This window comes from Saccoglossus kowalevskii, chromosome 6 (assembly GCF_978046115.1).
Source record: "Saccoglossus kowalevskii chromosome 6, keSacKowa6.1, whole genome shotgun sequence".
Taxonomy (NCBI): domain Eukaryota; kingdom Metazoa; phylum Hemichordata; class Enteropneusta; family Harrimaniidae; genus Saccoglossus; species Saccoglossus kowalevskii.
Genome location: NC_140646.1, coordinates 23,817,132 through 23,835,396, shown reverse-complemented (window position 1 = coordinate 23,835,396; position 18,265 = coordinate 23,817,132). Strand labels below are relative to the sequence as shown.

Here is an 18,265-nt window from a genome sequence, read left to right as displayed (position 1 = left end):
CAATTACGGTAATATTACGTTGCGTGTGACACACATATATATTACATAATAGACCATGGATTACAACATTATAAAGTTACATATTGAAATGCATGAAAATAAACAATTAATTACATAAAATACTATCTAAATTCACCAAAAGGTTAGAATAAATGAAACAGAAGAGGGCGCTCTATCACAAAACTGCATATATATATATATTTGAGTGTATTAAAGACTAACAATATGCAACAATACCATATAAGTACAGGTCTAAAATGCCAGAAATTGGCTGAGTTCCACCCTCCGTTTCAAACAGCAGATCATCTCTGTCCTAGAAAACCCTTTTGCCACTTCGAGTATCATCCTTCCTGGGAATGGCCATGCCTCTGTTTTATTGCAGAGGACTGCTATCACCATCAGCTTCAGTAGTCTATCTTCCATCATCTTGGACCAGCCCTGTAACTACTGTATTACAAGGATTGTTTGTTTAGAAACTACAAATACAAAGCACAACGCACACAAATATGCAACCAACTAAACTCCAGATATATTAACATGCCCCGACATCTTTGTTACCTCATGCATGCGTCAGATGATCGATCATAGCGTGTCATTGTTTACAAACAAGCGTCTACCCATGAGCCTTTGCGTTTTTAGTGTGTGTTAACGTCGCTTGGGACTGAAATCCCGCGCGTGCGCAGGTGACGACCCTCCCGCTTCAAATTTCCTGCAGGGGATCCTTGCAGGACCAGTGGTCAAATAGTTCCCACATGGAACCCATAGAAATTCTCATGTCCTACACAATGGCAAACACTATAGATAAGAGATCAAAAAAAGAACCTCTAACCTCTTAATTTTCTTTTTTTGGCTTGGTGAAAATTGTTTTACCAGGAAAACGACCAAAGACACTATCATTTCCTTGACCCGTCACATCTTTTTCATCATACTCTTCAGCTGCAGTGCCAAACTGTCAATTCATCAAATAGAACTATAGGATTAGACTCAATACTATACATCATAGCTCCCAGGCCCTTCAACATGTGTGCATGGTTTACCTTTCACTTAGGCCGTCTAGAAAGCAATCTAGTGACCCCCCCCCCCAACATAGTCAGCATGTTTATATGTGGAGATGCGCTTTCCAAGGGTTCCACTTCCCATTCTAGATTCAAGGCGTCCATGACCAGTGTTATGGCCGAAGTTGATAGATCATTCTTTTATTGATTAATTATAATAATACTCACTCCTAGTTATAGGTAACACATGACCCTTTGGTAGTTAGTGGACTGAGTAAGGTCGGGTCAGGTCAGGTCCTTTGGAATTAATAATAATACCTAGATCTACTTATAAGTAACAAGGTTCCCATTGGTCATCAGTGCAGAGGCTTCAGGGATTAATAAAACCCAGTCCTAGTTATAGGTAAGAAATTACCTATTGGTTGTTAGTGCAGTGAGTCAGACCAGAGCCTTAAGATTAATAAAACCCAGTCCAAGTTCAGTGTTCTCCCCAGACCCATGTCAAGCACAACAAAGTACCTAATTTGCATAATGTTGTTTGCAAAAGAATTAGTTTCCAAATAAATATTGTGATACGATAAAAATGCAACTGTGTTAGTGTAAACAACAACCTATCTACAGACTTGTATTACTAGTCTGAGCTACAATTAATTAAAAAAGAGATATTCTGACATATTTTATATCATTTACTTTTTATGTATTTATCAAGTGAAATAAAGTTTGAAATAGAACAGCAGTTTTAGTGCCCATGTCACTGTCAGTTCATATGAACCTAGTCGTAACCAAGTCAGCTGAACAATAAGATTATTGTATTGAACGGGTAATCACCGCTGCTGCTGTCCTTATCATCAGTATGTAATTTCGGTGTAAAAATATACAATCATTGACGATTATCTGTGACATTACATCAAAATCGCCAACGAGATGTTATTTTTAAAATTGTGGAATAACATGTACTCTGCCCAGACATCTTTGTTACCTCAATCGGAATCCTCCTTGTTAGTAACCCAGCATGCATCGGTCGTGATATCACAACATTCGTGATGTCCCCTTAGGGCGGCGTTTTTTGCTACTAAGGCACTCTATGAATGAGGTATTTCCAGAGGTCAGGGTTTGTTTGTTTTCTTCGGTAACCCGTCTGCAGTTGAATAATTTTTGCTTTGATTTATTTTACAGTTTGTTTCCAGTACGAATTAATTTCAATTGTTTTTTTTTTAAATTTTTGGTAATTAGTGTCATCACTGAGTATTAAAAACTGCGAATAACCTCGGGATTACCGTTCTTTCAATACATGTTAATCTTTTAAATTTGTACATGATTCGACTGGCACTTGTGAACAGAGCAATAAGCATAGCGGGTGAGTGACCAGGCATCATAGACAAAGGACAAGCATCATGAGCGAGTGTCCCAGCATCACGGTATGTAATGCTTCAGAAGCCTGGGGAGAACACTGTAGTCATAGGTAACAAATGTGCAGTGAGTCAGTGCCCTGGTTGTGCTTAGACGATCACTCCTTAAATCATATATACGTAATTACATATAAATAAATACAATACATTATCTCATATTATATACTAAAAACTTTCTCTATAATCATAAGATTCACCAAATACCATCACATGCAGAAAATTAACCCGAATTCAAGAAGCAAAACCATTTATAAACACTTAAATAGACCAAAGCAGCCATATTTTTTGAAAATGGCCGCCAATCTTAAAAATTAAATTGATGAAATTGATTTAAAATATATAAGCATAGCTTGGGGTTTGATAGTGCAAGAGTTATAGCTTGTACCATTCTTAAAGAGAGATTCAGTTTATCCGTGTATCTCTGGTCATAGTTCGCCATCTTGGAAAATGGCCGCCATTTTAATTTTTTTCGTTGCTAACGTGCTTTTTTGTTAAAGATATAGTTAAACTCCAATCATGTCAAGTTTGGTGCTTGTATCATTAACTGAAAGATGTGTTCACTATCCTGCCGCGCTATTATGGTTCTCAGGGAATAATAATACCTTATTATTATTTTTATAGTTAGTGCAGTGAGTCAGTTTAGGTTCTAGGGGAATAGTAATACCTTATTACCGGGGATATTAGTTTTATAAGTAACAAACACTAGTGCAGTGAATCTGGCTAGGGCTCAGAAATTAATAATACCCAGTCCTAATTATAGGTAAGAAGTCCCATTGGAATATGTAGTTAGTGCAGTGAATCGGGTACTAACGTTAGTACCTTCCATGTTTATACGTGTGTATGATCCGGTCCAACTCACGTACATGGGAATCACGCGAGTATGGCCATTATTCGGCATTTTAAAGCGGGATGGTCGTCACCTGCGCACGCGCGGGAATTGAGTACCAAGCGATGATAATAACACACGCTGAAAACGCAAAGGCTCATGGGTAGACGCTTGTTTGCAAACAATGACACACTATGGCCATCTGACGCATGCGCAGCCGACAACTTCCCCAAATATTGGCGGTGGTGGCGCACTTCTGGCCAAAACACCCAGTCGTTTACATTTCGAATTGAGGGTAACAGATTTACGCCATATTCAACTTTTTAATTTTTTATTCGACATAGCAAGCCTTAGATATACGTGGTTTGGGTATACAATCAAAGCTGTGTATAGCGACCACCCATTGGACTTCATTAAATTGTCTTTATAGACAGGTGGTCTTTCTATAGAGGTTGGGTTATATTTTTAATTTTGCCATCTCATAAATCTGACATAATATTTGTCCAAAAAATAATGAGACGATACTGTTGCAATGATATAACTTGTATTTGAGTTGATCAAAATCAAATAAATTTGGCTTGAGAAAATTAAAACTTTGGTACACATATCGTAAATATTATTTTGGTCTCTAAACAAGGGCAAATCTGCAAAATATTGCTGAAATTGTGGTCTTTAAACACAGGGTGTCCATATGTTAGAGACTGCCCAAAATTGGTCACTATAGACAGATGGTTCTTGTATAGAGGTGTTCATTAACACAGCTTGACTATAACGTCATATAAATTAGCAGAGAGAATTGTCAAATAAAAATTGAAATTAGAAATTCAAAAGATAAGCGCCTCGCTCACCGGCATAGCGCCCACGCATAGCATGTAATTCACTGCCTGTCAGCCTGTGTGTATTTCTCTGACCCCTTTATTTTGCCATCACGCGGTCGTTCATTCTGAAGAGAGCGTTTTTATTAGTTTCAGTCCCGAATTTGGTGTATAATTCTTCCGTGGACAACTGCGACAGCATTTTGGATATTTTATTCGCAAAATATTTAGACATAAAACAAATGTTCGGTGTCTATTATGTTTTGCTAAATGGAATTTAGTTCCGTGATATATACAGTGACGACAAATAAATATATAAAAAAAATATGACCGTTATGATTTATCATAACTTTCCGGATCTTCAACATTTGTGTATAATTGTTATGATAAGGTTCAGGGGTGTGTCACCAAGTTGCATTGATGTTGTCATGACGATGCTATGGGGCGACGCCCTCACTGGCGGAGTCCACATGCCGTCATGACAACGCATGCAAAGTATTTAGACTATTGGTTGAACGATTAACACTGTTGTTTATAAAAATGAGGGGTTCTAGCGTATTAAGGGAGAAGAGGACCGGGGGCGTATGGTGATGATTGTAGTTGTAATAAATATCCGGCTATACTATATTACTGGTGTCCTGAATTGTGCGTATAAGTGTCGAGCGATCCTAGTGTACCACTCACTGCCTTGCGAGTTACCCATTCCCCGTTACAACCACTTCCCGTATATTCAACCTGACGAACCATCCATCCATAACAACCCCTGATAGACGAAACCTGCATTGTTTACAGGTGGAAACAAGAGACGAACTGGTGTACACTATAACAGATGACTTTATTGAAAACTCAAAGCACCCACTTATATACACAAGTTTACATTCCTTGCATTTTGGCGGAAAGTGACTTTGGCCTTGCATATGATTGGGAAACGAGCTGATTGGTAAATAACTATTAATGAAGTAGTTTTATTCGCTAAAATTGACGTACTATGATTGGCTAAATTATTTGCATGCAGAATCCTAAATAGACATCAAGATCGGCTAGTTATATTTCCGATAACATTTGATGCCTTTGCTGCGGTAAGAAGCGTGGATGCCATAGGATTGGGTCACTCTTACTCGTTTGGCAGGCTACACTAATACTGTACATGTACTGAATGAATCGAACAAACCTCATATTTCTTACATAGGTCAGCATGGGTTGGTTTTTATGTGTGTAATTGTTGTGTAAAATACTAGTATATCAAATAGATTCAAGTTTCCTCTAATCCCATCACACAGGTGTTCGCACCTTGAGAGCGCATGCGCAAAAATGTATATCCATGTATCATGTAATGAAAGAAACGTTAAGTCCAAATCAAATTCATTGCATCGGTGTTTAAAGATAGACGAAGCCGAATGGATGAATTGTCTCCGAGTTGGGTCACGGACAAGCCAGTTTTCATTGTCGTTACCTCGGGCTGTACGTCATATTATTAAGTTGTACAATGATCATCTTATACATATGTAAATGACGCTGTGTTGTGGCGATCTCGGTTCACGTCTCGCAACAACTGATGACCGCCATCGAACATTGTGCTCTCTACCGCTGACAGAGAAGAAAGGGTCACTAACGAGGGTAGTCATTAGGATAGCCACCGTACGATCCACTGCTACCCACCACAGCATGAATATCGTCGTGATTTCAGCATTTCTCTTAGTGTGGCTTGTATGTGTTGTTGACGGTGAAGAGCCGGTTAAATGTGAGTATATAAACGAAGTGAACTCAGTAGTTGTCAACCATGTATCGGGCCTTTGTGGTATAGTGAAGGCCGTCTACAAACTACCACATAAACACTGGTAGAATAACAAAGACTTCACGGCAATGTTCTCGAATGTCATATTATTGTACCCATATGACCTTCAAGCTCTGCGTGGAAAGCACCGTGTTATCGTCGAACTGATTAACAATTTCATATTAGAGCGCATCGGTGCATATACCCAATAATTGGCCCCTTGGGGCACCACATGATGCTAACATATGTTATATTTGTTCGATTACATGACTAGGACAGTGGTTTGGGGAGACGTTAATGCTAAAAGAGTGTTCAATAAAGTACAGTGTTTATTGTTCACATTTGCAAGCTTTTTTTTGTCGCTCGATAAAAAACCCTGAGCAATGGGTTGGCAATTTATTTTGCTTATTAACACCACTCGGCGACTAGGAGATAAACGTATTTTTTGCTCTCGGAGTGACGTCAATTATTCGAGATGGTTTAAAGTCCTGGGTATAGTTCTATTTCAGAGTATAGTTATGGTATGGTAATGCATTGGCAGGTCACCATGACTCATATATTGGCTGACCTTAACAGGTCAGTTATGCTCTTGATGGTATTCGCTCGGTAGTTGATTTGTTGAGGGGGGGTCGGAGCGTGGGAGCTGCATTGTAACGGAATTTGTGTGTAATTGTTGGTTATTTCTACACGATTCCATGCATGTTTCCCAGGTCAAATTTAATCTCCTTGTTACAACAGCAGTAAATACTAGCAACAGTGCCAAACAATGGCTACAACAATACGTGTTTTAATGCCATGCGAAATAGCATAAATTTGATTTTGAAATATACTGATTTTTTGGAGCAAATATGTTGTAGTAAAACGTAGATTGAAAAACGGGGGACAAAGAGAAAATGTCCGTATCCCACTCATTTAGTTGTTTGAACACGACGAAGGCACGGCAGTGTACTGTGACGGTGCGCGCAGCCCATGGGCATATACATGGCATCCACAAACTTAGTTACAAGGAAACTGATGAACACAGATGATTTAACCTTGATCTTTCAAGGCAAATATAGTATGTATCTATTACATTCAGTTATGGAAACGACTTGCATTGTTTATATACAAATGTTATTATAGTAGTTAGTGAAAAAAGATATGCATCTCCTGATGTAAGCATGTCGTTCAAACAGGTTCAATAAACGCTATAGAAAAAATATGATGCAATCTATAAAATATGCCAAATGAAAATATACTATTTTGGAATACATTTTTTTTTTCAAAACCGAGAACAGTAATAAATAATAACATTTTTAACCAAGTAAGGTTTTTCTGTTTTTAATGTCAAATTTTAAATTAGACATCAACAAATCTTCCTCTCTGAACTTAACATGTTCCATAAACTGACGTATTCAGTGTTCAATGCGTGTTAACAGAACACTTTGCATATCCATTCATCATTTAATTACTGTTAATTATACTAACATGCCGATAAAAAAATTTAAAGTCGGGGAAAACACACGACGTCTCCAGTGACAAATAAGTACATACGTTTCATCGTAGCTTACCTATCACAATCCTTCATGGTACGAGGTAAAACGTTACGTAATTTGTGTGTGCAATAATGACATCGACTATCAACTATATTTGCATATTTTGAAATGCGATTATCGAAGTAATCTTTTATTCAATGAATATCGCAGATACATTCACAAAGTGTTTGCCATGAATCTGACGTGACGTTTTACTGAGGAAGTGTGAAATGAAGTCACAATAACATTGCGATGTGCATGGGAGGCTCATTGTATACATTCTATTTAATTTATTGAGTGTTTTATTGAATTGTCAACACCACACTGTAAATGTATTTATTAACCAATAACTTTGGATCGGTAATCTCGACTACTATATTGTGTTCACTTACTGCGATTGTTACAAACAGTGGGTTGATTGATGGCGTGTACTGGTGTTAGGTCAAATGGGATTTCCCTGACCCACTGGCTAATACGTGTAATAAGAACGTTTTTATTCCTTTGTATAGACAACTTGGGCATGTTAAATCCGCATCAACAATGAGGTGCCCATCCATGTACGACCACCCGTGCACCTAACGTTAATCACTACATTTATCTACTGGGTTGGCGTACAATTAATTGTAGACAACAACTACGTTGCTATGGGCCTGTGGTTACAGCGCGGTCATGCATAGATATGGCATAGGACAGTTTGCACGCCCCGTGCGTAACTTTAACAGATTTCTCCGTAACACTAATGTGAAAACAAGCATTCTCGATTCTTTAAGACATATCCCAATTTCAGCAAATGTCTTCTGATTAAGCACAAAGAATATTATATTACAATGTAGGCGATTTAGAGTGCCACGTTGTTGAGTTGCTTCGCTTACTACGTTGTTGTACAACGCGTTTGAAGTTTGTGTAAACAAACAATGTATTTTACGCACGTTGTATATGGTGCATGGGACCCACCATTTGAACACGACGCGCTGAGCTGACTGCGACACTTTAAAGTAAGGTTCTGATAGTTCTAAAGTTCTAACGTATTATTTCACAGTCTTATACCAAGGATTCGGGTAGCTGTTATACGGTAATCGAACCAACGATAACGTTCGCTACAATTAATTCAGAATGGTTCTCAGCCTTTTGTGCCGAAAAAAACCCATTACTATCACGATTAATGTATTTGTTTAGCCAGACTGAGTATTTATTTGATTGAAGATGCATATTACCCACTCATAATTTCATTTCCTATCAATGGATTCGTATACATACACGCAAATGGGATACCGCACAGCGCAGACATACACACGCATTGGAGAATACACTGCGTTGTTTCGGATTGGAACATAAAGCTGTCGGTCCCATGTACTGTTCCTATCGTCAGCGTACGTAAAAGATCCCGGCCAAGTGCAACCGGTGCATTGGAAGGAATACGCCTGCCCAGTTGTCCTGCGGACACCTTTTCTCCTTTCGACAAGTGACAACGCGGCCGGGATCTTTTACTTGACGACAGGATAGGACGATAAGAACAGTACATGGGACCGACAGCTTTACCTCCCAATTCGAAAAAACGCCGTGTATTCTCCAAAACACACTTTTTGTGTCGCTTAGTGTGCAGCCAACCATGGGAATCGAACCCATGATCTCCCAGATGATGAGCGTTTTTTTTTTGCGTGTGACTTACTTTAACAGTTCAAATTACATGCTGCCCCCTCTTCCTGGAGGCAAAAAAATATATATATACTCAATAACGATTATAACATTGGTGGTTGATAATTGGATGAATTCGATTGTTTCCTTAGAAGCAGAATATTTTAAACAGGAGAAAGACATCAAATCCGTTTTCAATGTTCCATGTATTAACTAGTGATATTTCTTTCAACAAAAATACGGGTTTATGGCTAAGTCGTTCTGTGCAATTGTGACATTACCGGACATGCGAGATTGACTTTTTTCTCAGTGGCTTATAGTATTTTCATTAAAGTTGCTATCTCCTTGTAAACTTACCAAACCTTTGTATCTTGTTGTTTTATTAACAGATGACATGCCGGGCGAGCAATGTACCTTCATCAGTACCACCAGTGACCAATACAGGGTTGTCACGGTAGTAGACGAAAATGGCAACTATGAGAGCAACGTTTCGTGTAAAATTTCATTTCGAACTGACGAGAGTAAAAAATTCTTTCTGCGCGTGACAAGAATGGACATGGAATTCTCTAACCAATGTGTGAATGATTCGTTGCGTATATACGATGGCACCTTGGATAACGACAGGTCACTGACCGGTACTGCATACGGAATATGCGGGCGTTCATTATCGTTACCAAACTATTTCCATTCTACCGGAAACGCTGTAAGCGTCCAGTTTGTGACGGATAATGCTAACAATAACGGAGAAGGCTTCGACATCTTAGTTACGGCGTATAAACCAGTGGGCAGTACAGGTGAGTTCATGTATCCACGGCCTGTAGGAAATATATGCAAACCATATGTTCCGGGTACGTGTCCCTGGAATACAAATATTTTTTAGTGCTGGGTATTTTGTTCATCCCCCTGTTTTACATATGTTTGTATTGAAGCGAATCATGTAACCATCGAACGCGTTTAAATCCAAATCGACAGATTTTATGAGAAAAGTGTTAATAATTGGGTGGTAATGTACAAATATTGTCATAAGACAAAAAGGTCGAACTAACTCGCCGGTTTAAAAAAAAATGACAAGTTACACACATTAACTTCTTGACTCTGGCATGAAAACTTCGCACTACTTCGTACCAGAAAGTAACCAGTCGTTTGAACTAGTTTTATCAACGGAAAATCTGCCAATCCTGGAGATTGCATCAGAGAACTAGCTTCTGTGTTATAAACACTAATAGTATGTACTTTTCCCACGTTAGTAAGTATACCGGTTATTTAACTGGAAATGGACCTTTCATCGCGTACGTATTCCGATGCCGCTGATGACTCTGTGTATTATTTTATTTGACAGAAGAGTGTGAAGATGTGGATGGGTTCCTATGTCTTGATGGCAGCAAGTGTATGAGCAAAAATGTATACTGCAATGGCCATTCCCAATGTTCAGAAGGCAGCGATGAACCGACCACTTGCAGCAACGTCTCGGGTGAGTACAAGTTGTTGTTAGTATAATTTACTACGGCAGTTTGGATAACAGACAGCTTTTTGTGTTATCGTCGCAACACGTATTTCTATTACATATTCTCGTTTATTGGTGTCTGAAACTTTATCCGAAAACGATATTGGCTAAGCCAATTTTACACTAATTATCTTTTTAAAGGGCGGTGGTTGTCGCGTCGCGTCATGTTCGATATTTGACTCACAGTGACGTATATAACACGAGTAAAATACATTGTTTGTTTACATGAAATTCGAACACGCGCTGCGCGACGGCCACCGCCTTTCAATGTTAATGGGCGGCAGTGTAGTCGTCACGCCGCGTCCTGTTCGATATGGGACTCATAACGACGTATACAATGCGTGTAAAATACATAGTTTATATTTACATGAAATTCGAACACGCGCTGCGCGACGACCTCCGCCCTTCAATGTTAACACATAGCTTTAATGTACAACATGGTGAGGTCAATATTTGACGTGTGAACATGATAGCGTGAGGAGTTTACTGGAACAAATTGCATTTTCTGAAAAAACATCTTCTCTGACACCATTGATCGATTTCATTTGTCACGTGACACTGTGATGAACCACTATATCGCCGATATACGTGCACACCTCTGGCTATATTCAACTTTCTAGACTGTGTCAACTACCGATTCAAAGATCTTGGTTTTTAGTTTTATTTTCAATAATTTCTTATTTATTTCTATGCAAGAACATTAATTAATCTTCGCAACATTTTGAATATATGCTTTAAAAGAAGTTGTGTGGTGACGTTGATTTGGGTGGACGTTTTGGCAGTGCTCAAAACAATGGTATAGCAACATTGCGCATGGTCCGAGGTAAGACCAAATCGTGTAAATCTAACAACAATAAACTTATTTTTTGTTTTGTTACTTTTTAGGTCGTGCCAGTATCAGCTCGTTTCTTCTCGCTTTCACTGTATCTATGACGACTATTCTGTTTGCGTCTACTAAACATATGACACATTCACAATGAGAACACCATTTAACCGCCCATCTTGCCAAGCTGTTTCCATGTGAACAAAGCGAAGGAAGCTTGAAATCAAAACTCTTTTTATCAAGTATCTATAATCGCAATATGTGTACTTGTATAAAACAGAAGACATCTCTAGATCACGTACATTAAAACACGTGTTAATAAATCCTGCCAACGGTGACGTCGACAACGCTTGTATGGGTGCACCCGCCATCTACAAATGCCGCGTTTCTTTCAGTTTCCGCCATTTTAGTACATGTAATCATCATTTTTTTTAGCTCCATGATGTAATTGACTAGCCTTGGTCATACCGAAACATCTATTGGTGTCCCCTGGTATAGACAGACACCGAATGATAAACTATTCGCGGGATGGATATCACGAGATACCTGACGATGTTCCTGAAATAGCGCCCTGAACTTTATAATACCAATTCTTCCATCAACAACCGCATAGCACATTTATGTAGATCTAATTAGTGGTTCGAGACCTGAAATACTTATTCGTTTATAACCGTGATTCAACCACATTTAACACAATCTCACAGTTCATAGATTTAGCGTTTATTTTGCATGCGTGTTTTCTTGCCATTAACTTCAACGGATTTGCATAGAACATTACTTGCAGTGTACGTACACTGTACACTGTTAAACATATTTTGATTGTTTTAATGCATATCGATAATGAACCATGTATAAAGCGGGAGGGTCCTCACCTGCGCACGCGCGGGAATTGAGGCCCAAGCGACGATAACAACACACGCTAAAAACGCAAAAGCTCATGGGTAGACGATTGTTTTATAAACAATGACACGCTATGATAATCTGACGCATGCGCAGGTGACGACTCCCCCGCTTTAATGTTTGTATTTTTTTTAAATGTGTTCAAACAGGGAAACGATATTGTTATGGAATAAATGTATTTGTTATATTTTACATTGGCTCAGACTATATGTGGCTGGTATTCAGGCACAGGAATTGTTCACTCTTTCAGAAACAAAACTTACAACATTATACGTATGTCTTTGAAGTCCATCTTCCAATCCGCCGATTTATCCTTGTAGTGCAAGTTGTTTTGTCAGCGTACGTATAATTTGTTATATATTTGTTATAAATTTGTGTTCATGGATTAGTACATTTATTTTAAATATGTATTTAGAAATCTATAGAAGACGATGTTATCACTGTTATTTATTTTGACGCCAAAACTATTTACCTTTCAACTTGCTTACAAATACCGGGTATAAAATAAAACAAACTACCTGTATAGTACGCACGTATTTCATATTAATCATATCATATTTGACTATTTTTATCCTACCATATTAGGAATAATAATAAAAACAAACATGGCTGCCATCAGGGTTTGACCGGAGTCCACACAAAGAAGTTCGCGGATTCTAAACATTTTCGATTTCGGCATTCTCATGATGTATTCTTGGGTGGAAAGGATGTATAATAATAAGGTTATTACGAGGATACCTCAAAGTATGCACTCAGACAGTAGCCCGATACATGTCATTACGCATTTTAAATAATATTCTAATCAACAAACGTGGTAGCTTGCAGTGAGACACTCATACCACGTGCACGTATTTAAGATTGGATTCGAATCAATATACGCGGCAGATTGCGGCGTGTAACCGCGTTACCTATTGTTACCTATTTTTTAACATCTTGATTTCTGTTTTGATCAAAGTGATTAAAATCGGATATTATATTGTATGCCGCGTTTTTTTCAAAATTTCATAGTTAATTTTATTCCATGAAAGTCATTGTTGTTGTTTTTCATTACGTACTATTTTGTGATCTATCGCCAAACACGGACTTTAACGATTAAAAATAAAATACCATGTATGAAAAACAATTAAATATGTATTCAAATAAATTCAATTCAATAAAATTCAACAAAGAAGCGCTGAAACTAGGATTTTATTTTAATCAGATTCAAGTAGCATTTTGTGATTGCAGTTGTATGATGACGTAAATAAATGAAGTAACTTTCACCGTGACCGAGATTATTATATCTCAATAATTTCCGCGTAATGAAATACAGGGATTGGGTTCTATAGGGTTCAAGGGTCAATTTGAAGTAATTTTGATCGATGTTTAATTTGTCATTTTCTGGAGTTACAGTGATCACCTGTGATCGTGATTATACGTACTATATAACGTGTTCTCTTCATTGAAATATATGAAGGAAAAATACACAGTCATAATACCAAATATTTCGAACGAGGCTAATATTATATTTTTAAACTTTTCAAAATTTCATCCATAGCTCAGTCTCAGAAGAAACAATTAGGTATGCGTATTATTGGTTGTACGACCATAGAATCGTGAACAATGCTGTATGTCATTATTCAACGGCACTGTATGACGTCATAATACCAATAACCATCCTCAATAAATTGAAAAGTTGTAAGCATTGCCTCTTGAATGGATCACGTATATTTGTAATTGTATTTAGTAGTGGCAACTACACAATGCTTCAACTAAAGAAATTGAAAAGACCAAGTAGCAACAAGGTTCCATGAATTTGGATATAAAATCGTGCACATTTTAGGGGTGGGCACTTGTCTAGTGGTTGCTAATACGGTTGTAATATACTCTCGAAGATCTGTCAAATAAATAAGTGTAATAAACCTATGTTGTTTTTATTATGTAAAATAAAAAAAAACGCGATTCAATAGGTCCTTTCAAATCTGATAATAGCGTAATGCATGATGTAAGCTTGCGGAGTTAACAAAGCTGTGTACCATGTGAACAACTGGGCGGGCCATGCGAATTACATTACCCATGACGCACTGGTGCAATCCCTGGGATTGCGGAGCCACGCTTTAATTTCTTAAAACCTAATACCTTATTAAAGTGTTAAAGGGTGATGATAGTTGTGCCAACCATGCGTGAGATATTGGTCCCATATTAACAAAAATGGCATCTTTTATCTGTAGGTAAACGTAACCTGTTTCAACATTGCCTAGCACATGTTAAGCAATATTTGTTGGTGTTGATATTTACATAAAGATCTACTGTAAATTTTAGGAGTGATAGTATTGGAAACAGATTGAATATGTACAAACAGAGACACTACAAAGATTTAACTAGGTAAGACTTGGATGGTTGCATAAAATTAGTATTAGTATATCAAATCCAAAAACTGACAACATTGTTTGCCATAAACAATCGTCAATACGTTTTCATGTCGCTTGTCATTGTCCATGGATCACTCTAGATATACATGGGGAATCAAACCCCATACAGATGGAATACAAATCTCAAAACTGGATTACTCAGCTTCAGCTGAGCTATAACATGATTAATAACAACTTCATGCTGTGATGAGAAGAGCATATTGTGTGGTTTCACGATGAGGTTGACCAAACATATTTACAGCTCATGCTTGTGCATCACTGCATCAACTCAGTGACATGTAACAAAGTGTCACTGGGTAATTAGATCCCTGCTGAAATAATCTTTTAAGTTCTGGAATATACACACTTTCAGAATATGCTGCAATATAAATGTTTAGATGCTTTTTCTTTCATTATAAATATTTGGTTTATCTGGATTTTACCTTATTATTATTTCTAGATTCACTTGTCCAAGACATTTCGGTAATGATTTTAGAGAATCAATCTTATGACAAGGTAGAACTGACTGCTAACACAAGACTGTGTAGAAATGTGGGAATGGTATTTAGTTGGTCGAATGCTGTTCGAACATCTGTGAAAATTGTTGAATTAGAGATACACTTGTAGAGGACGATTGAAAAAAAAAGTGTTTTTAATGTAATAAACTACGCTTTACAAATTAATATATATTGCTTTGTCGTTTGAAATCTGAAAATTCAAAACTATAAAAATGGGCATAGTTGGTGTACCAACACATGTGTATACGTCATAACATTGCCTGAGTAGTTTTAGGGATTGTTCATTGTCTACCTGTCAAAAAAATCATTTAATGCTCTATTTCAAATTTCATCTTGGAAACATCTATTCATTGACTGGAATTCGGTATGTACTGGAATTTGATTTATTCAATTTGTGACAAAAACTATAATCAACCCAATTACTTTGATACTTGGTATGTAGGATACTTGCATTATCATTAATTCTCAAATTTCAGTGAATATGTTTGTATCTACTATCCTTTTATATGTGCATAATTTTTAATATATTACCAACCACTGATCAATTGTATGACACTCGTCAACATGAAGTGCAACTACTTTACAGGTGAATCTTTCGTTGTCTAATAATGTTTTGCTTAATTTTATGGAAATTTTATTGCCACTGGGTGAGATATATTTACTTCTAATTTTCCTGCTATTATATCTTCTAATGAAGCATTTGATTCACATTTCTGTAGAAAAAAATACTTATTAATACTCACTTTAAGTTACATATTTTTTTATTTTTATATTTTTTTTTATTTTTAAGCATGATCATCATAAATTTTCACATAAATATAGTTTGTTTGTTTTTTTCACATAAACATATTAAAATAAATCCAGAAATATATTCATTTAAGGGTTTCATGTACACATTTTCACAATTAAACTACACCAAATTGTACATATACATGAGGGTATTGCACATTTCCACAAACTGATCTTTCCGTATAATATTTAAAGGCGCAACAACAATCGTTACATAATTTTCACTTTGGTTCGGTTACTGTTACTGGTTACTATGTCAATCTATATTCTGATTCAAAAATCGTATAGTTACAAGAGTAATGTTGAAAGTGTATTGTTCCAAACATTATCTAAGTTTGGGTTGCCAATATTTATTCCTGGGCCGACCGGGACGGTAGTACAAGTGCTATGTTTGTATGATCGTATAACATTCCTACAGTACAGTTGATGTCTTACGTATTTCCGTATAGACACGCCCATAACACTACGCACATGCGTAAACGGCACACCGCTATAATTTGACTTATAGGCAGTGCAGTACTGCATCATACCACGTCGCCTGATTGACAATTGACAAGTCTTACCTGGAAGATACCCACTCAGTCTTTGCATTGCCTGGTCGATACTCTCTCTGAATATACCAATGACAACTGATCTATTAAACTCACTATTATTGTACATGCTGTTAACAAAAAGTATATTTATAATAATAAGCTAGAAAAAGAATATGGGGACTGATTGTGGCAATCCTTTCTGGAATATATGTGTCCTGGGTGAGATGACATGTGTTGACTTTTTTTTATTTTATTTTATTATAATGCAATATCGACTATTCGAAGACGCTCACTAGGTTGTCTGAATATTAGCTTTTTTGGAGAGCTGGGGTGGACATTTGCAATGGCTTGCCACAAATTCACGAACTGATTTGGGTTTCCATGGATACACTATATTATCTAAATATTAGATGATATAACTAAAGTTAAAAATAAGACTTATTTAAAATGTCAGTGAAAATGAAAATACAATGTAATAGTTAAAACGAATTTAAAATGAAAGAGGAAGTTCGAATTGAAACTAACTTTAATTGTAAAAGAAAACGAAAGTTACAAGAAAAATCTATAACTTTGCTTCGTATTTGTTGTAAATGCTGTGAGATGGCACAGTAATTCACCGCGATAAAGGACATAACAAATCAAAATTCAACTGAGGGGATTTGTGCGATTACACCGTTATCTCAGGTTATCTTACGTTATCTCAGGTTATCTTACGTTATCGTACGTCCTTAGCCAATACTGCTCGTACAATAATAATAACAGCTGGCAGGGAAAATTCCTGATACACTTTCTCAAGTGCTTCCTTGAACGTTTGACTAACGTTTGTAAAAGAATATTTTTGTTTAACCAATTTCTCCAGATAGCAACAAAAATATGTAGATAAATATAAAAAAAAAACATGTTGCCGCCGTTAACTCCCCTTCGCAGTGAGTCTGCTGATCCATAAAACACGACTACAGCACACTTAATATAAAGGTTCATGGTTTCTCAGTGTAGGACAGTCAGACATTGTTAGTGCGACGAGTATATTGGACTGTCACGTGTCCTTTAAGGCTAAATTGTGACATCATCGTCTATTGTGTAGGATTACGGCAGTGAAAGTCACGGTAACAACTACCGAGACGTCCTAGCAAGGAATAGGCACTTGTTCTGTTTGTGTGACTTTATATTAGAGAAATAAGAAGATACGTAAAACGAGACCACGAGTTTCAATCGAACGCAATAATTTATTCGCAGAAAGATACTCAACCAAATTGTATCTCTGGTAATTATAATCTACCGCCCTAAATATTGGCCCACTTTAACGTATGTACCCATACTCTTGTCAAGCCTCTGCCACGTAACATGCAATTGAATCTACTAGGCTGTCACAAGACTAAAACTGCACAGTACTATAATTATCACGTACTTTTCATTTCATTGTTCTGAGCAATTGTTCATGCATTTTATGTTTAACGTTCGTCTGTTAGCCTGTTTGCATCAGTTTTGAAAATACATGTACATACGTGAGTTGTCCCCAGAGCTAATTTACAAAATTTAATTTAATTTTTAATTTTTGAGTGTATGTAAAACACCTTTTTAAATAAACTAGAAGTTGTTTCTTATTAGAATTATTTGGGTATAGTATTGTCGAGTTCTGGGCCTTGGAACTACGCCCAGTCTAGTTTGGCCAAAAAAGCGTCAGGATCGTTGTTTGCGATTAAGAAAAGTATTTCGCAATTTGACGGTATTGATGTAAATATTGCATTTAAAATCTTTGATGGTAAATTCCTACCAATTTTAATGTACGCTAGCGAAGTCTGGGGCTTTCACAATCAAGTTGAAATTATACAAAACAAAT

The 18,265-nt window shown here is 37.0% G+C and overlaps 1 protein-coding gene and 1 long non-coding RNA gene across 2 annotated transcripts; both read left to right on the top strand.

Annotated features, from left to right (window-relative positions):
- Positions 1–5,389: 5,389 nt before the first annotated feature.
- Positions 5,390–12,387, top strand: LOC100375966 (uncharacterized). The gene is made up of 4 exons (XM_002735054.3): positions 5,390–5,786; positions 9,358–9,762; positions 10,308–10,439; positions 11,358–12,387. Exons 1-4 carry the CDS (start codon positions 5,555–5,557, stop codon positions 11,450–11,452), a joined length of 864 nt encoding a protein of 287 aa, XP_002735100.1. The 5' UTR covers positions 5,390–5,554; the 3' UTR covers positions 11,453–12,387.
- A 181-nt stretch (positions 12,388–12,568) lies between these two features.
- Positions 12,569–15,268, top strand: LOC144352610 (uncharacterized). Its single transcript, XR_013420631.2, has 2 exons — positions 12,569–14,559; positions 15,046–15,268. It is a non-coding gene; the product is annotated as an uncharacterized LOC144352610 (long non-coding RNA).
- The last annotated feature ends 2,997 nt before the right edge of the window (positions 15,269–18,265 follow it).